This window comes from Phocoena phocoena, chromosome 12, assembly GCF_963924675.1.
Source record: "Phocoena phocoena chromosome 12, mPhoPho1.1, whole genome shotgun sequence".
In the NCBI taxonomy this organism is placed as follows: domain Eukaryota; kingdom Metazoa; phylum Chordata; class Mammalia; order Artiodactyla; family Phocoenidae; genus Phocoena; species Phocoena phocoena.
This window is the reverse complement of record NC_089230.1, coordinates 3496748-3517673: the sequence shown is the minus strand read 5'-3', so window position 1 is coordinate 3517673 and position 20926 is coordinate 3496748. Positions and strand designations below refer to the sequence as shown.

At 38.0% G+C, this 20926-nt stretch overlaps 1 protein-coding gene across 1 annotated transcript in view; it reads right to left on the bottom strand.

The window, feature by feature from the left end:
• PDE10A (phosphodiesterase 10A) overlaps nucleotides 1-20926 on the bottom strand; it is a 303551-nt gene that overhangs the window by 170485 nt on the left and 112140 nt on the right. Inside the window, 1 exon segment of the mRNA XM_065889206.1 lies at nucleotides 2738-2866. Coding sequence (XP_065745278.1) covers nucleotides 2738-2866 — 129 coding nt within the window.

Genomic DNA, 20926 nt, shown 5'->3' with positions numbered 1-20926 from the left:
TAAAGGCAAATATAATTTTGTAATTTAAATAATCACCCCTTTATTCATTTGTTTAAAAATTTGAATTTTCATATAGGATCTTTCTCTAAGCAGAATACGCCTTTACACGATTTTCTGTCCCCATAATGTAGATCATTTCCATACGAGGCCGATTTATCAGTGTTTAAAAAAATAAATTAAATTAATATTTATTGAGTACTTATAATGTACAAAGTGTTGTGCAAATTACTTATTCCGGCAGTTTTCCTTACTTCATTTTCTTTGACTAAACTGACACAAAATGAAATAATTTGGATCGGTTTTTCTCATTTTCAACGAAATATTCTCCAAGAACTTCTAGCTGTCACACTTTCTGTTCCTGGGTCCACACATTGGAAATAGAAACACTCCCTAAAAATCCTCCTGACCTTGGGCTTCCCTGGTGGTGCAGTGGTTGAGAGTCCGCCTGCCAATGAAGGGGACACGGGTTCGTGCCCCGGTCCGGGAAGATCCCACATGCCGCGGAATGGCTGGGCCCGTGAGCCATGGCTGCTGAGCCTGCGCGTCCGGAGCCTGTGCTCCGCAACGGGAGAGGCCACAACAGTGACAGGCCCGCGTACCGCAAAAAAAAAAAAAAAAAAAAATCCTCCTGACAAAAATTTTCTTCCTCAAGACATTTTCAATGAAGGGATAATAATGAGAAGGGCGGGGTGAGGGAAAAGAAAGGAGATGGTTCAAAGAACCACTACTTTAATCCATGACTATATAAATGAAATAAACATATTTAACTGGCTTTCTACATCGCAAAGAACACTGGGCAATGCTTTTTCCATGCTACTCACACAAGTTTAGTGCTAAACCTTGCCTTTAAACTGTCTGCAGGGGCCATGCTACAGAAGCTCACTGGATATAAAGCAGATGTAATGTGATACATTTTTGTGATAAACTCCTTGGAAGAGGAGGTAAAAAGGGTCTTACTGGACCGCAGCAGTAGAATTAAAGATCCCTTTTAATGCCCTTCTACTGCAAACTGCTTGCATCCTTTTTTACTGCTGATGCATTCTGTGCTGTGGTTACTTCTATGCCTTTCCCCACCACTAGACAGTGAGCCCCGAGTGGACGATTCATTCACATTCTCGGTGGCATCAACAGTCTCTAGCCCGGCACAGGGTCACTGTCAAAATCATCTCCTTATAAGGACAAGTTTTTCTTCCAGCATAACTGAGTATTGTTTCAGTTACGCATTGCTATTCTTAATAATCATTTAACTCTTGAGTATATGTATTAAGAGGTTTAAAGTATTATTTGGTTAACTAATATAGAAAACAGATTCGGGAGATGTGGAATGACATTCAAATATTTATAAAATTTTAAAAGTTAACTATGTAACACTAAATCAGCATGCAATTCTTTTCATTTTCTAAGACCTACGCTCAATTTCATATCTCAGAGACATCATATATATTTTTAACTTTCCATTTTATACGGGAGTGTAGTTGATTAACAATGTTGGCAGCATATATGTTTGCATTATATTACCGTCCACCATTACACAGCAGGTTGCCTTAAGTACAACTCAGTCACACTTCTGAAAGTTTCAGACATCTAGAACTGTTTCGAAATGTGTAAGGTTTGTAATAGATGAAACATGCCATGTCAAGCTTTGTTCTTACTATTAATGCCACGATCCTTTTGAAAAGAATATGCGTCTCTGATTTAGGTATCTCTCTCTCTCTCTCTCTCTCTCTCTCTCTCTCCCTCTCTCCCTTTTTCCCTCCCTCTCAATCCACACATACATGCATACACATTCACACCTACCCATGGACACTTTAAAAACAACTTTGTGTTTCAATACCAAAAACTCTCTTTTTAAAAACAGCCACCTCTTTTTTATTATAAAAATTATGTAAGAAAATTATAGAAACTTTCATCGGTGGAGTGAGGAAAATCAGCTCCAGGCAGCACGTTATTAGCATAGGTCTTACAGCGTAATATTTTCATAATGGTCATTTTTGAACTTTAAATGTAGCATTTTTTTACACAAAAAAAATTTCCAGAAAAATAGTAAATATTTTGGTTTTTTTAATATAAAACTTCTCCATGTAGTTAGAATCATATATAAATTTTAATTTCCACTATAAAAGCAACATTCATAGAAATGAGAAGTCATGATTGGCCAAATATAAATTCATTTAAATCCAAAATTAAAATTATACCAGAATAACCAAATCCAATATATTAACATAGATTCAGTTTTGGGGGAAATTTATTTGATTTCACATTCCTTTTGAGTCCACCTTTCTTTTTTCCATAAATATAACCACATCTTAAGTTTATGAGTGTAAATAAAATGTCTAATGCAAGTCAAGAGTTCTTTTCCTACTGTGCACATACAAAAATTGTTTGAATAATTCATTTTGCAAAATATAATAATATAACTCTATTTTTGAAATATATAAAGAATATTTTTATAATCAATAATAACCATGAAATAAAATCAAGTCTAATATTGACTTTTGCATTTTTCAATGTGGTCATATCTAAATAAATTTTCAGTTCTTCGCCAGGCATTTTCTTAAAGATCATCCTTTTGTATTTGTTTCCCCTCATTCTAACTTATTTTAAGTTATCTTTTTAAACAGAATAAAATTCTTACAGAATTAAACTACTAATATTTTACTTTCTAGCATGTATTAAATACCTTTTTTGTCACTATGAAATAGAAAATAATCCACATTCAATCTAAATGAGATCTTACCTTCTGGTTTGTTGTTTTTCCTCTTCAGCCATTTTTCTACAGTCTCTGCGCTAACACTTTCAGATACAAATTCATCTAACACCTGGGGGTGAAGAGAAAGATATGCCTTCACTTTTTCATCTGTCAAACCTGTAAAAGAATTGAAAAGAATAAAATTAATCAATACGAAATCTTCATTTACATCAAAGATATAGAAAAATGACATTTATGCAGATTGATTTAGCATAGAAATATTTTTAAAAGACGTACATACATACAAGGGACTATTATTCATCCATAAGAAGGAATGAAGTTCTGTTACAACATGGAGGAACCTTAAGAATGATCTAGTAAATAAAATAAGCTAGACACAACGGGCAAACATTATATGATTCCACTTATATGAAATATCTAGAACAGGTAAATTCATAGAGACAAAGTAGACTAGGGGCATCCAGCGGCCGAGGGAGAGGAGAATGAGGAGTTATTTGCTTAACGGGTACAGAATTTCTGCTTTGGGTAAAGACAAAGTTTGAGAAGTAGACAGGAGTGATGGTTGCACACATAGTGAGTATAATTAGTGCCATTGGCTTATATCCTTGATATGGTTAAAATGGCAAATTGTGTGTTATTTATATTTTACCACTATGAAAAAGTAGGGGGGAAAAAGTAAAGTTAGAACTTTAGCAATCTTAAACTATAGCTATTGCATCATGTTACACAGCTGTTTTGCAACAGTAAATTTCAGTGTCATATTTGAACTGATGCTGTAGTCCACTGCTGTTCGGTTAAGCCTTGCAAAGTGCTTCCACTTTTTTGTAAGTAATTATCATAGATTTAAGACTTAAGGTAAGTGAAACTCTAGCAACAGTATCAAATGGGAGAATAAAGCACTGGTACAGTTTAGGTGCTAAAAAACATGCTTAATGAATAAGTTCTTATCTTTTACTGTTTACAACACAAATTCTTTTTCTCAGGGTCACTAAATCCAATGATAAAACTAATGTTCAGTTCAAAATACTCGACATTTTTTCACTGATATTCAATATATGTAGTCAGTTTCACTGGAATCATTTTCATAGTCTAATAATAACGGCTGAATATACACAGAATTTTCAAGCAAAGAACTTTTACATATCTTCACTTAAAAAAATATAAAATTACATGTTTTCAAATTGATGCTTCACGTTGGTATGCCATTTCACTAAACAACTCAAAATCACAAATAGGCTATCAATAATTATTACTCGGTGATTGTAATTATTTGTACTACCGTACACTCTCTGTGAATTATTCAATAAATTACCATCCTTAAGGATGGTTAGGTGAAAAAGACAATGGAAAATTGTACTTTTAGATGGAGAAAAAGCATGTATATCTTTATGACTTCAGGGAATAGGCCGCATGTTTCTAGCACAGACAAGGCACAGAATTTATACATATTAATTAATTCTGCTGGGGACTAAAGTCACAACTGTATGATCCTACAACAGACTGGTATTATTGAGAAGGCAACTGATTTATTTCAATGAATTCAGTATTTAAAAAATCAATTTAAACTATATAGATATACAGATCTCTCATATATATATAATATATATAATTATGTAGTTGTATTAGATAAAAAAAAAAAAAAAAAAAAAAAAAACAAGATCCAGCCCATGTTCACCCTGCAAAAGAGCCTCAGGGACGTAAAATTCAATTTGAGAAATTCTACAAGGTGCTAAAGATAAGAGACTCATTAAAGTAAGAGAGAGAGCTCTCTTGACAAAGCAAGTTCGGGTCCCCAGATACAAAAGGCACAGAATATAGAAGTAAGCTGACAGCTGACTTGACCTCAAGAAGACAAAGCAATTTTCATACTTTCATTATGTCCGTCATAGTGGTACATATTCAACGTTTGATTCCTTCTTAAAACTTCCTTCTATCACTTTTGTGACACAGTATGGTTCTTACCCTAACTTCTATTTGCTCTTTACTTCTGCTTTCTCTACAATAATCTATGATGATGACAGCAAAATCTTATTATATTTTTAATCTCTAGTTTGGAAATTCTTCCATCACCTCAAGCTCCATCTTGACTCAAAACTACATGAGTCATCTCCTTCCCACTTATTCCCAAAGTGATTTTAACTCTCAACTTTCTGTTTTCTGTTACTATTGCTCTCCGTTTTTTCCAGAAACCCAGGCTGAAAATATAAAGGCATAATTGACTTACTGTCATTTCATTTCATCTTAGTGCATATTATACAAGTCCTATTTGCCAAATTACATATCAGATAAAGGAACCGTATCTAAAATATACAAAGAATGCTTAAAAACTCAACAAGAGGGCTTCCCAGGTGGCGCAGTGGTTGAGAGTCCGCCTGCCGATACAGGGGACGCGGGTTCGTGCCCCGGTCCGGGAAGATCCCACATGCCGCGGAGCGGCTGGGCCCGTGAGCCATGGCCGCTGAGCCTGCGCGTCTGGAGCCTGTGCTCCGCAGCGGGAGAGGCCACAGCAGTGAGAGGCCCGCGTACCGCAAAAAAAAAAAAAAAAAAAAAAAAACTCAACAAGAAAAAAACGCAATTAAAAATGAGTCAAAGAGCTGAATAGACACTTTGCAAAAGAAGATATAGATATGGCAAACAAGAATATGCAAAGATGATCATTTGTGAGTTGAAGTTAAACAAAAATGAGATTCCACTACATACCTATGAGAATGGTTAAAATCCAAAAAACCTACTATCAGTTTCATCAAGAATGAGGAGTAACAAAAATTCTCCTTCAGTGCTGGTAAGAATGCAAAATGGTGGTCACTTTGGAAGACGGGCAGTCTCTTACCAAGCTAAATATAATCTTACCATATGATCCAGCAGTCACACTACCAAGTATTTACCCAACTGATTAACCCACACAAAACCTGCATGTGAATGTTTAGAGGAGCTTTACTGATAATCAACCAAAATTGGAAATACCTAAGATGTCCTGCAAAAGTGGTTACCAGGGGGGAAAGGGGGGGAGGGATAAATTGAGAGACTGGGATTGACATATACACACTACACTACTATACAGAAAATAGATAACTAATAAGAACCTGCTGTAGAGCACAGGGAACTCTACTCAATACTCTGTAATGACCTATATGGGAAAAGAATCTAAAAAAGAGTGGATATATGTGTATGTATAACTGATTCACTTTGCTGTACAACAGAAACCAATACAACATTGTAAATCAACTATACCCCAATTAAATTTTTTAAATAAATAAAATTTAAAAAAATTAAAAAGGTTTAAAAAAGGCAAGTTGGATACATCAGTTGTGCCATAACCATATAATTAAATATTATTTAGCAACGAGGAGAAATGAGCTAGCAAGCCATGAAAAGACATGGGTTAGGCTTAAGTGCATATTACCAAGTACAAAGAGCTAGTCTGAAAAGGCTGCATGTTGTATAATTCTAATTATGCAACGTTCTGGAAAAGGCAAAATTATAGAAAAAGATAGTAAAAAGATCACTGGTCGCCAGGTGTGAGAGGCAAAGGGTGGAACCCTCATGCATGGCATTAGTGCCTTATAGAAGTGGATCCGAAGAGATCCCAAGCCCCTTTCCACCATGCGAGAACAGAAACTCTGTGATTCAGAAGAGGGTCCTCACTCAACCAAGGTGCACCATGGCCTTGGACTTCCCAGCCTCCAGAACTGTGAAAAATAGATTTCTGTCGTTTGTAAGCCACCCAGTCTGTGGTATTTTGTTACAGCAGCCTGAATGGACTAAGAGAATCCATGAGTTCATACTGATATAAATAAATGACTGAATAAATGAGCAAACAGAGGAGAGTAGACAAATCTTCCATACAGAAGAATTCCAAATAATTTATGCAGATACTCTGCCCTCAAGAAGGTGAAGCTTAACTCCCCGCTCCTTGACACTTATTTTGTATAAATTACTCAAAATATTTTTTAAAGATCAATTGAGTCGTAAATGAGCTGTGATGTCTAAGTAAACTTCTAAAGAAATTAATCAAATCCTGGATTTAAGTATGTAGGAGAGAATGGGATGGAAAATAGACCATTTTGGTTGTAAAATCCTTTTAGAGTGCAAATGTTATTACATAGCTTGATATCTCAAGTGTCTCAAAATACCTAATTACAATTTTTCTCCCCAAGTTACCATTCACATTTCATGAAAATAACTACCGCCTTCAACATGAGAATGGCAGGGGGAGTCATTATGTCTTGGTGATTAAAAGTGATAAAAAGCAAAAGTTAGTTTCCTCATTTCACCTATTCACCTGGGCCTGAGCCGGGCCAAAGCACCTAAACTCTCTCAGCCTGGCTTCTTATTTGTATGGGAATGGGATTTGAATAGGAATGAGAACAATCTATCTCACAGTGTCATAATAATTCAATGAGCTAATCCACATACAGCATTTTTGCTGAGTACATTTACTAGTATCGATAGTACCAAAAAGTCATTTTTCACCTGTATGAAAGCCAATTCTTGGATTTTCCGCAGAATCAAATCACAGGTTTGTAACTTTTCATTTCTTTAGCATTACAACTCCAAACTTTCTAAAATGTCCATTTTTTGTTTTATCGTTTAAAGTATGCTCAACTTTCTCAGCCAACAAAAGCACTTTTTTCTAATATTTTATCCATATTTACTTCCTATTAACATGCAATTTTGCAAAGGACCTTTGGGCCAACACAGGACCAACCCAGAATATAAGACACTGAAATAATTATCCACACTCCTGGAAAATGGCAGACGTATGGATGATGAAATCATTCTTCTTTTGTTTTTGTCTGACTTTGGTTTAATGTTTCCATGGCTTCCCATGGTCTGTACATTTTGTTTATGTCAATAAAAGACTTGGTTAGTGTTTCTTTGAAACAAACCCAATGAGAGCAGTGGGATCAGACCACAGCTGTCATTAGCACACACTAGCATCCAGTGATTAAAAATTTGCCACCAATAATCCACACAGTGAATCACACAGATAGATACTAATGTCTATTCCAAGGTAACATGAACATTTGAACCAATATATTTAAAATACTTCATTTCCACTAAAGAACTAGATTCTCTCATCTATGCAATATTTTGCCTGCATACAGGTTATAAGATGCTATTATCACATATAAAGACAAATTAATAATCATTTTTAAAACCATCAAATATCCAAGTGTTTGAGTTTCTAATTCTCAACATATTTTTTTAATTGGGGTAGAGTTGCTTTACAATGTTGTGTTAGCTTCTGCTGCATAACGAAGTGAATCAGCTGTATGTACACATACATCCCCTCCCTCCTGTAGGTCCCTCTCACCCCTCCCCCGCATCCCACCCATCTAGGTCACCACAGAGCACCGAGCTGAGCTCCCCGTGCTATACAGCAGGTTCCCCCTAGCTATCTGTTTTATACATGGCAGTGCACATATGTCAATCCCAATCTACCAGTTCATCCCACCCTCTCTCCCCCGCCCCACATCCACACATCCATTCTCTATGCCTGCCTCTCTACTCCTGCCCTGCAAATAGGTTCACCTGTACCATTTTTCTAGATATTTTTTGACCAGGTTGTTTGCACAAACCTCGACCCAGGTAGGTCTACATGCTGCAGTTATAGTTGTTCAGTATTTTCATAAGTTTCTTTATCCTATAGGTTCCCCCTCTATCTTTTTTGTTTTCCCCATATATTTATTACTGAAGAAAACAGAACTTCTGTTCTATGGTTTTCTAGAGTTTGGAGTTTTCTGACCGTATCCCTGTTGTGTTGTTTAGCATGTTCATCTTCCCTCTGCATTTCCTGAAAACTGAAATTAGATCTAGAGACCTCAGCAGATTGAGGTTCAACATGGAGGTGAGTAGTCAATTTTTATAAGCGGCATTGTATTCTTCTGTCAAAAGGTTGACACCATCTGGCTGTCTCTCTTTGTGACATTAGCAGCACTGATGATCTACGAGCTATTGATTCATTATGCCTTGAAAATGGTGGTTTCCTAATTCTATAATGCCTTTTCCATGTACTAGCTGAAATAATACAAAGAGAAACTTCACCTCATCTCGTATTTGGTTAGTCCATTGAGATAAGACAGGATAAATTTGTTCCACTTTATTTACCAGTTTTCACAATGAGTTGGTTCAGTAGCATTCTCCTGTAGGTGAGGAACTAAAAATATTACTACTATGAACCCATAGATTTGAACAAATTTGATCTGTTTCTTCCATTGTAATTATTTTCCTTGCTGGTACTCAAACTGTCCCATCTTTTGGCCAGTGGAAGGAGCCTCTGCAAGCTGCTTCCCAAGTCACTGTGACAAGAATCTAGTAGCTCTTGACGGCTTCCTTACAATCTGCGAGGATAGGGTGTTTCAGGTTCAGCTTGTACATTTTCTGCCCCAGATATGGATACAGACAATTTTCCTTAGGATCTCTGGTTCCTTTTGGTGGGCAGCGGTGTTTCAGTTCCAGGAATGATGGACTAGATTACATAACTACTCATTTGTTTTATCATACAATACACATGTAACAGTATGAGTGCTGTAAACAGATAAGGTGGGGTTTTTTTCTCCTTTAGTATATATCTCACTAGAAATGTACAAATTACTATATTTTAAAGTCACTTGGAATATTCTTCTCTCTGATTTTGTCCCCAACTGGATACACATTTAGGTTCACTTCAAATATACCTGTAAATGTGTCTTTATAACAAATTATTATTCTAAAAGTGGGTATCTACATGCTGAAGAACTTTTTATTTCTGAAATCTTACCATCTTTATATTCATAAAAAATTAGAAAATCACTTTCAAATCAGAGGCTAAAGAACTATTGTTTTTCTCACTCAGAGGGATACTTCTAAATTAATTATAAGTACTAAAGGATCTGTTGTTAGAAATAAGAAAAAGCACAATTTTTCAAGTATTAATTCTGCTATCTTAATTTGTGGAGAAAAATCCCAATACATGTCTGTATTCTCTTCTTAAAAAGCAGTCAAAAACATATGGCAGGAGCCCAGCACCCTCCCACCGCCCACCCCTGTTCCTGAGCTGTGGTTCCTGAGCCCCATTCCACAGTGCCCTTATGTTACCCTAACTCAGGTCTTCTCAATCTTAAAAGAATTCTTTCCTCTCAAATTAGGGGTCTTATCATCAAGTCTTCTCCTGCCCCATTATCTCACTGTAGCTCATCTCGGCTAGATTAGAAGAAACCATATACTTTAAAATTCTAAGGTATACATTACTAATAGTGCTTTCTCTGATTGATCACAATAATTGTCTCAATTTTATAATTTCCCTATGTTTACTCCAGGCATGAAGAATAAGTAAATAATTTTCAGATTCTTAAAGTCGTAATTCAACCATAAGATAGCATTTGATTAAAAATAAACAACCAGGCTTCCCTGGTGGCGCAGTGGTTGGGAGTCCGCCTGCCGATGCAGGGGACATGGGTTCGTGCCCCGGTCCGGGAAGATCCCACATGTCGCGGAGCGGCTGGGCCCGTGAGCCATGGCCGCTGAGCCTGCACGTCCGGAGCCTGTGCTCCGCAACGGGAGAGGCCACAACAGTGAGAGGCCCACATACCACCAAAAAAAAAAAAAAAAAAAAAACAACCAAAAAAAAACCTCTCATGCTATTAAATATTGTGCTATATTAGCTCAATTGTCAAAGAATAACCTGAACTGTGAGGGGGCTGAAATGCATGTCACGTGAGGAGTCAGGGAATGACTACAAATGCTAGTTGGGAGAACACAGGATTCCTGGTGGACACTATTACTGCTTAATCTGAATGCTGTTAAGTAAAAAAGGTTAAGAAATTTGGATTGGTTTTTCTTTTCTGTTCTTTGTTTTCCATGTATGAACCCAGGGGACAAAACTAGAATTAACATTTTAGGAAACCAAATTGCACTTCAATATCAGGCAGAAATTTTTAGGATATAAAAGCTTCTGTAACTGGATCTGGAGGTTCAGGAGAGGGGAATCCAGTGGACTCCACCTTACAGTCTGAGGTGTCATCACATTCTCAAACTGTCCAGGAGAGAGGCGTATATAACAATTTACTGCAAAAATAATTCTCATTAGCTTCGAAAGACAATTCCAAAATACATGTCTTAAAGAGCAAATATTCTAAATGTACAGTAATCATTTTCGTGCCTTAATAACAAAATCTGTCAAGTTAAAACAAGATATCTCATGTCATACTAAGCAGTGGCGGACAGTCACGGTGCTCAGTGGCAACGCTTTGCGAAGTTGTCTGTGTGTGTGTGTGTGTGTGTTCACACAAGTTGCAGGTAAGCGTTCTCCTGGGTTGCATGCATATGCTTCTAAGCATGACCTTCTGTGTTTATTCCCCAACACAAACTTTGTACACCTTCTCCCTACTGGTTATTGATCTCACTTCACCTCTGCTCCAACCACTTAATCTCCTTCCCTCACAAAAGGATAAACCAGCTAAGAGCCTTCGTTAATCACGGCTGGCCTCACTTCAACGCTCTCTCTGCATATGATTCTATGCTACAACGGTGGCATGTATTAATTCACTGAAGCCCCAGAGCATCATGTATCTGGCACATAGTAAATGATCAATAAATATTGGTTGAAAAATAAATCCTAAATCTTCAAAGTTTAAAAAAGGAAAATGAGCACAGAGAAGTAATTGAATTCGTTTTCTCTTCACCACAAAAGCACTAATTAAGGTTGGAACAAAGCTACAAGCCCAAGAGCTTACCTCTTAAAGGCAAATTGCCTCTTGTTTTTGACACTTTCCCCATCTGAGCTTATCATACTTTAACGGGATTGCTACTGATCAGTGCTACCTCCCAGTCTGGAGTGATATTACACATTTTACTTCAAATTATAAACTGAGAAATCTGACTGCTAAACCTCAGACTTTGATAAGAAGACAGGAAGAAATCTTTGGAGCAGAAACCACCTGGAACCACAGGCTAGCCCTGAAAATAAGTCTAATTTGAGATCCTACTCTCCCCCATGCTTCCTCTGTTTCCTCAAATGAGCCAAGCCCTTCCCCATCTGTGGTCTCTGCTGATGTCTGCCCACTCTTCACCTGGCTAAGCGAGACATCTCACCAATTTCAAAGCAACTTCCTCAGAGGCAACTTCCCTGACCACACACTCTACATTCACTGCCCTTTCCATGATTCTCTCATACTCCAAATCACTCACCCCAAGCTGAAGTCCCTATTTATTTATTGTTCTCTTTTTTTTTTTTTTTTTTTCGGTACGCAGGCCTCTCACTGTTGTGGCCTCTCCCGTTGCAGAGCACAGGCTCTGGACGAGCAGGCTCAGCGGCCCTGGCTCACGGGCCCAGCTGCTCCGCGGCATGTGGGATCTTCCCAGACCGGGGCACGAACCCGCGTCTGCTGCATCGGCAGGCGGACTCTCAACCACTGCGCCACCAGGGAAGCCCTATTGTTCTCTTATTAAACCTCAGCCTCTCCTGGTAGACTATAAGCTCCATGAGGACAGCTGATCTGTCTCATTCTCCACTGTCCACGGAGCACAGTCCCTGGCTCCATGCAGAAGAGACTTGACAGCGGGCCTGAAACTGTTCTGAGAGGCTGCTTGCAAGGCTGGCACCTGGGAACTCGGCCCTGAGAGTGTTTCCAGCGGCCGCTGGGCCTAGCCTGCTTGTGCAAACAGTATGATTTATGCCAAACACCTGCTCTCCTTCTGGGAGTCTGCAATTCTGGACAGTGACAGGCAGAGGGTGCCTATGCGAGGCGCCCCCAGCAGGAACTCTGGGTACTACTGAGTCTCTAATGAGTTTCCCTAGTAGACAGCACGTCATACGTGTTGTCACAGTCGTTGCTGGAAGAATTATCTGAGTCCTGTGTGGCTCCCCTGGGAGAGTATTCTTAAAAGCTCGTGCCCGATCCCCCCCCACCCCGTCTTCACCCTGTGCACCATTCCCCTTTGCTGATTTGGCACTTTTGCTATAAGAAATCTTAACCATAAGCATGACTATGTGTTCTGGAGTCCTCCTAGCAAATCACCAAACTCAGAAGTAGTCTTGGGAATCCCCAACACAGGGACCGTCATCAATTAGTGAACTAATCCATGAGTCATCATTTTTCTCACGTGATTTCACAGATGTGCAGATGTGCTGCTGCAAACTGTGCCCAGCCCTGCAAGATCACAGATGCAGCTAGGTCGGAAAGCAAGTGTCCAAGCAATGGACCCCACCTCTCAGTAGCCCACAGCTCCCACTCAAGTTCCCAATCCTCCCTGAGACCAGATGAGATTCGTTGCTTTCTTTTACACTACTTTCACATTTATTTTTCCATCCAAACGGTTTGAATGTCTATATGAAGTTTTCTGAAAAACAAGAATTTCTTTACTTCTTGAATATGCTTTTCTAATTCTGACACCCTTCAATCCACCTATAATGTAGCTCCAATTCTGGAAACAGATTCCTGTGTATACTATAATATGAAATCTTTACGTCAAAGTTCTACCCCACAATGGGCTGGTGTACGTGAGTTTATAAACATAAGGATTTATACAGCAGTTCCTTCTTGCCATTTATCAAATAAAGGAAGGGTTTAATGGGCTCTAAAGTTAATTTCCATTTTGGCTTCTTTATTTAGAAAGGCAAAGTCCTTTATATGCAATGAATAAAGGTTAAAATGTGAGAGATGTAAATGGTTTTCAATATCATTAAAATAGCTCCAAAGTTATAATAAAAACAAATAGATGAGATGCTTTTTTGGAGTTCTGTCAAACCCCATAGCCAGTGATATCATTCTTTTTTAACCAAGGAGGAAAAACAAGGAGCAAAATAAAAGCAAATGCCATGTCATTTTTCACAGAAATAAAAGAAAACTCTCAAATTCATAGGACCCACTCCCAATGAGCCAAAGCAATCCTGAGAAAGAACAGCAAAGCTAGAGACACCACTATCCCTGATTTCAAACTTTATCACAAAGTTATACTAATCAAAACAGTATGGTACTGACATAAAAACACATACACGGACCAATGGAACAGAATTGACAGCCCAGATATAAACCTTCAAATATACAGTCAGCTAATATTTGACAAGGGAGTCTAGAAGACTCAATGGGGAAAAGACAGTCTCTTCAATAAACAGGGTTGGGAAAACTGGATGACCACACACAGAATGAAAGTGGACCCCTAACTTACACCACCCACAAAAATTAACTCATCAATATACATTAAAGACTTAAATGTAAGACCTGAAACCATAAAACATCTAGAAGAACACAGGGAAAAGAAATCTTCTTAACATCGTTGTTGGCAAAGTTATTCTGGATATGATACCAAAAGTACAAGCAATAAAGGCAAAAATAAAATAGTGGGACTACATCCAACTGAAAAGCTTCTGCACAGCAGAAACAATCAGCAAAACAAAAAGGCAACCCACAGAATTGGAGAAAATATTTGTAAACTCTCTGATACATGGTTAATAACCAAAATATATAAGAAATTCATACAACTCAATAGCAAAATCAGATCCAATTAAAAAATGAGCAAAGGACTTGAATAGTCATTTTTCCAAGGGAAACATACAAATGGTCAGTAGATGAGTACATAAAAAGGTACTAAATATCACTAATCATCAGGGAAATGAAAACTACAGTGAAGTATCACCTCACACCTGTTAGTATAGCTATCATCAAAATGACAAGAGATGAAAAGTGTTGGTGAAAAGGGAACACTTGTGCACTGTTGGTGGGAATGTAAATGGGTGCAGCCATTACGGAAAACAGTGTGAAGTTTCCTCAAAAAATTAAAAATAGAACTAACATATGATCCAGCAGTCCTACTTCTGGGTATATATCTGAAGGAAATAAATGCTATCTTGAAGAGATCTATCTGTACCACCATCTTCTTTGCAGCACTATTCATAATAGCCAAGTCATGGAGACGACCTTAAGTGTCCATCAACAGATGAATGGATAAAGAAGATGTGATACACACACACATACACACACACACACACACACACACACACAGAGGAATATTATTCAGCCATAAAAAGGAAAGAAATCCTGCCTTTTGTGACAACATGGATGGACCTTGAAGGCATTATGCTAAGTTAAATAAGACAGAGAAAGACAAATACTGTATGATTTCATTTGTATGTGGAATCTAAAAAAGCCAGACTCAAAGAGAGAGTATTGGTTGTTGCTAAGAGCTCGCGGATCGGGGATATGGGAGATATAGGTCAACGGGGTCCAACTATAAGATGAGTTAGTGAATAAATTTTGGGGATCCAATATACAGTGTTGTGACTGTAATTAACAACACCGTATTATATACGTAAAAGTTGTTGAGAGTAGATCTTAAAAGTTATCACACACACACAAAAAGGTAATTATGTGAGGGGATAGAGGTGTTAACTAACCTTATCGTGGTAATCATTTCTCAATAAATACATATCTGAAGTCATCACGTTGTATACCTTACAGATACGTGTAAGTCAATAATACCTCAATAAAGCTAAAAAAATATTTAAATGCCTTGTAATCATTATTCTTGCCTTCTATCTGTCTACCTATATAACCTAAATAATTCCTTCCTACCCAAGTACCTTATTACTGAAAGAAGATTTGCCTATGCCCTAAAAAGGAGTCAATTAATGAACCTTAATTGAACATACTGCTGGGATTTTGACCTACCTAATTGATTGCTCATTTCAAGTGAATTAGCAGCCTGAAGGGTGCCTTGGCTGCAAAGAAGACATCGTTTTCATTGTTTGTAATTTGCATTTATCAGAAGGCAAATCCCACACTGCTGTATTTCTAAACCAAAATGAAATTATGTTTTCCCTTGGTTGAGGATATCGATGAAAGTTTCTTTAACTGAGGAAGCCAAATAAAAACTTCAGCTGCTCAAAGTGATAAGACATAGAGGAAAACAATGATTTTGGAGTAGAACCACAAGGAAGGCTTAAGACGCCAACCTTTACCCTTCTCCTGACTCAGAAAACACCACCAGCAAAGAGAAGCCTACAACAGAGGCAGCCATTCAGGCACACACCTTGTAGCACAAAGGGTTTAAGACGCTCACCCATGTAACTCAGGTTCACCTGTAAATGTACAGCAACCTGTGGGAGACAGCACACCTCGGTCCTCCAGGTTCTGAGTCACCAGATGTACGCTGAAGCACAGGCTCATGTTCCTTAAGCAAAAGCCACTTAAACGGCTAAGCCTTGTTGGCCTCACAAACGAAAGATGAGCCCAATAACAGCACCTACTCCACGAGGACACAATACATGCAAAGATCTGAACACATAGTAAGTGATTAATGAATAATTATCCACCTTCATCAAAACAGTGGCACCTTTATATCAAGAAATATTATGAGATTTAAGATTTTTACAGGTATCTAATCATGCTACTGTTTAAATGTAATTTGACTTCACAAAACCTTTATTTACCTAAAGACCATTTCATCTAGAAAGGGACCAAAGCAGGTCTAATTCGAGAGCTTCCAGGAAGGCAGGACCACACAGGGATGGATGCCAAAGCCCGGGTTAAGCCAATTAGATACTGGAGAGAGCCAGAGCGGTGTGGAGGCCACGGGCAAGTCTATAAGCACAGCTCACAGCGTGCGGAGGGGGTAAAGTCAGCTGAAGACAAATCTCTAAATGAACTCTGAGGGACTTCAGAAAGGAGTAGAAAGAGGGGTAGTCAGACAGATAACCACGCTGCAAGGCTGGTAAGGTACATTAACTGAACACAGAGTTTGGCTGACATGATTAGTTCTAAACACTGAGCTTCATTTATTCACTCAATAAGTGTTCACTGAGAGCCTATTATGAGCCAGCATATCTATGTGGTTGATATACAATAAACAAACAATATCCTCACCCTTATAAAGTTTTAAAATTCTCTTTAATCCTGGGTAAGGCCAGGCAACACGAACTAGTGACAACTTAAAAAGACAGTGAAACAGTAGGATACATCAAAGGTGACTCCACCATTTCTAGCTTAGGTAACGGACAGTCATAGGAAATACAGGAGTTAGTGAAAGATGCATGGAAAAGAAAATGGTTTTGGTTTGAGATCTGCTGAAATGCAGTTGCCTATCAGATTACCTATATGGTGATTTCCAGTAAGCAGTAGGAAATATAAATCTGCAGCTCAGAAGAAGGAAGTAGAAGCTAAGAGGTGTACACTTTGGAAGTCACTCATATTGACGACAGATTTACAAATGGACTAGATTTCTCAGGAATACTGCACTGCATCATACATAGCAAAAGAAAATGCTCATTCCCACCCCTATACTATTTTTTAAATCATGGAGGGAAATTGTATTATACACTGTCTCATTAGAAAGATTAAGTCATTCTAGAAAAACGTAAAACACGTATGTATAGGTTTTTGTCAGTTGGATTGCATAGTAAATACTTTGATCAGTCCCTCTTTATTCAAATCATCAAGATTCAAAATCACAGACATATTCACTTACAGAAAACCCTTTTGTGACAGGCACAATTCTAAGATGCTCATAAGATTTTCCTCTGGTGTACACACCCCGCATAATTTGCAGGACTGAAAATGATGGATTTTACTCTCATGATTAGATTATGTTACATTGTAGATTGGCCTTAAAATAGGAAGATTATCCAGTTGGGTCTGACCTAATCACACGAACCCTTGAAGAACAAATAATTTTCTCTGCTGGTGGCAGAAAGGGAAGTTCTAGATTCAAGCACAAGAAAGATTCAGAGCTCCATTGCCGCCTTGAAGATGGAGGGCCATGCGTCAAGGAATGCAGTCAAACTCTGGGGGCCCAGCAAGGAAAGGGGGCCTTGGTCCTACTGCCACAAGGAACTGCCTTCTGCCAATGACGAGATCGAGTTTAGGAAGCTGAACTTTCCCCAGAGCCTCCAGATGAGAACTCAGTAAGGTGAACACCTTAATTTTAGCCTTGTGATACCCTAAGCAAAAAAACAAAAAAGTCACACAACACCAGGCTGTTGGTCCACAGAACCGTGAGCTAATAAATGGGCATTGCTTTAAATCACTAAATTTGTGGCATTTGTTATGCAAAAATAGTAAATACTCCTTTGAAAGTTGGATTTTTTTAACATTAATCCACTTAAAAGTAAAAAGGAATATAATACAGTTCCCAAACTACGTGACCCGTATACAGTTTAACAAAAAGCATAACTGCCAACTGTTGTTAAAGTTTAAAAAATTTTTTGTTTAATGGAAGTTCAAACTCGGAAAAGTAAATCTCTACTTTCCCAAGCTCACGTTAGCACTGAAAGACACCAACAGTTCTGAGGAATATGTACATGATTCTGAGGGAACACACCAACAGGTGGTGGAACATTCCTGACAGGTTATAGTTTGTGAAAACTAGCATTCACAAAACTAGCTACTGTAACACTCCCAGCAGACCATAACAAGCATTCAATCCAGGATTCTTGAAAAGCCCATGCAGAAGACCCTATCAGGTATTCAGTTACATGACAGCACAATTAGGAAAACACATTCCAAAAGTAACAGCATAAAGGAAATATATTAGTCAGCTTGGGCTGTCATAACAAAATATCACAGACTGGGCAGCTTAAATACAGAAGTTTATTTTCTCGCAGTTCTAGAGACTGGGGAGCCCAAGGTCAAGGTTCCATCAGAGTTTGGTTTCTGGAGAGGCCGCCCTCACATGGTGGAGAGAGAACAGTAGTTATCTGGTATCTCCTCTTATAGGGACACTAATCCCATGGGATTAGGGGCCCACTCTTATAACCTCATTTAACCTGAATTATGTCCTTACTGTAAATACAGTCCCAGTAAAGATTAGGGCTTCAACATATGAATTTTGGGGAAACATAATTCAGTCCACAGCAGCAGAGATTCCCAATCCAAGTATCTTAAATTAATTCAATTTGTGGTATAATATTATTCAAAAAGGTTTCTTAAATTTTCTTGAATTTTAAAATAACAATGAATGCAAAAAGTGGGCAAATATCATAAATTTAAGTTAGAAACGAGGTTAAATACCTAACTGAGTGAGGATAAGTGGTTAAAAGGTGTTCATATCAAAGGCTCAATTAGCAGACACAGCAGGTACATAAGGAATGGCCCACGGGAGGACAACCCTGTGAAAAGTTAAACAGTTAGCAATATTACTGAGAATAAATTTTTTTAAAAAGCATATGGTTCCACTGGTGAATTATCTAAAATATTTAAGAAGAAAATAATACCAATCCCACACAAAGCCAAGAGGGAAGATTTCCCAACTCCTGTTACGAGGCATTTTATTTTACCCTCATACCGAACATAAATATGCCTCATGGATGTAGAGCAAAAATCTTAATAAAATATTAGCAAATTAGGGCTTCCCTGATGGCGCAGTGGTTAAGAATCCGCCTGCCAATGCAAGGGACACGGGTTCGAGCCCTGATCCGGGAAGATCCCACATGCCGCGGAGCAACTAAGCCCGTGTGCCACAACTACTGATCCTGCGCTCTAGAGCCTGCAAGCCACAACTACTGAAACCCGCATGCCTAGAGCCTGTGTTTCACTACAAGGGAAGCCACAGCAATGAGAAGCCCGTGCACTGCAATGAAGAGCAGCCCCCACTCGCCGCAACTAGAGAAAGCCTGCGTGCAGCAACAAAGACCCAACGCAGCCAAAATAAATAATAAATAAAATAAATAAATTTTAAAATACATATATTAGCAAATTAAACCCAACAATATATATAAAGGAATATACAATCAAGAGGGTCTTATCCTAGGAATGTAAGGTTTGTATAACATCCAAAGATAAATTAACATAACATAGCAAATTAATACTCATAACAATAAAGTTATGATACAAAAATCATATAATCACCTAAATCGATACAGGTGAAGTTACACGACAAAATCTAACATCCACTCATGATATAGAAACAGAAGGAGATTTCCTCAACCAGATAAAAGGCACCTGTAAAAAACCTATAGCAAAAGCCATAGTTCATGGTAAAAAACTGAATGCTTTCCTAAGACAAGGAACAAGGCAAAGATGTCTGCTCTCACCACTTCTATTCAACATTGTACTGAAGGTTCCAGTCAGTATACTAACGCAAGAAAAAAAATGTAATGACTCAAGAAAAAAAGTAAAAGCATACAGATTAGAAAGGAAGAGGGAAAGCTGTCTTTATTCACAAACAACACACATAACCTTGTAGGTAGAAAATCCTCAAGTATCTACAAGAAACTACTAGAACAAATAAGCATATTTAGCAGGGTCACAGGATACAAATAAATATGTAAAAGTCAATGATTTTTCTAAACACTAGTAGGAAGTAATTGAAAAATGAACTAAAACAATAGCATCATAAAGAATAAAACATGTAGAAACAACTTTAACAAAATAAATTTAAGATCCATACAGTGAAAACTAGAAACACAGCAAATACAAATTAAAGAACGCTTAAATAGAGAGATATACTATATATACTGATTACAAGCCTCGGTATCATTAAGGTATTTATTCTCTCCAAACTGATCTACAGCTTTTTATAAGAAATTGCTATGGATTCAAAAGACCTAGACTAACCAGAACAATCTTGAAAATGGAAAAAAGACAAGACTTATATACCTAAGTTTGACACTGACTATAAAGTTACAGTAGTATGACTTAAAAACAAATTAATAATACACTCATGTTACAACATTCTACCTAAAATTGTTTAATCCACATATTTCTAAAATAAGACTTTTCCAAAACCTTCTCCTTGACGGTTTCCATCATCTCTGTAAATGAAAACTCCATTCTCTGACCTTCTCAGGCCAAAATCTCTCTAGTCAGCCTTAACTCCCCTCTCTGTCACTAAGTCCAGTGGGCTCTAAATCGAGAATCCAACCACTCAATACCTTTACTCTTGCTGTCTAGGTTCTAGCCACAAGCTCACTCACCCACACATTTCAGTAGTTTCCTGAAACCTAAATGGTTTCCCTGCTACTACCCTTGCCTTCCTTCTTTCTATTCTATACACAGCAACAAAGCAATGCTGTGAAAATACTGATATAAGTCAGATCACGTCACTTGGCTCAAATGGCTTCCCGTATCTTCAAAATAATAGTCCCTCCCCCAAATGACCCCCTTGACCCCTCACTTCTCTATTTTCCCTCTTGTTTACTTCACTCCAGGCACTTGGTCAGAGGTACTAAGAACGCTGCCTCAGGGCATTTGCATGTTGGGTCCTTGCCTGGGAAGTTCTTTTCTTAAAACATTTTTATTG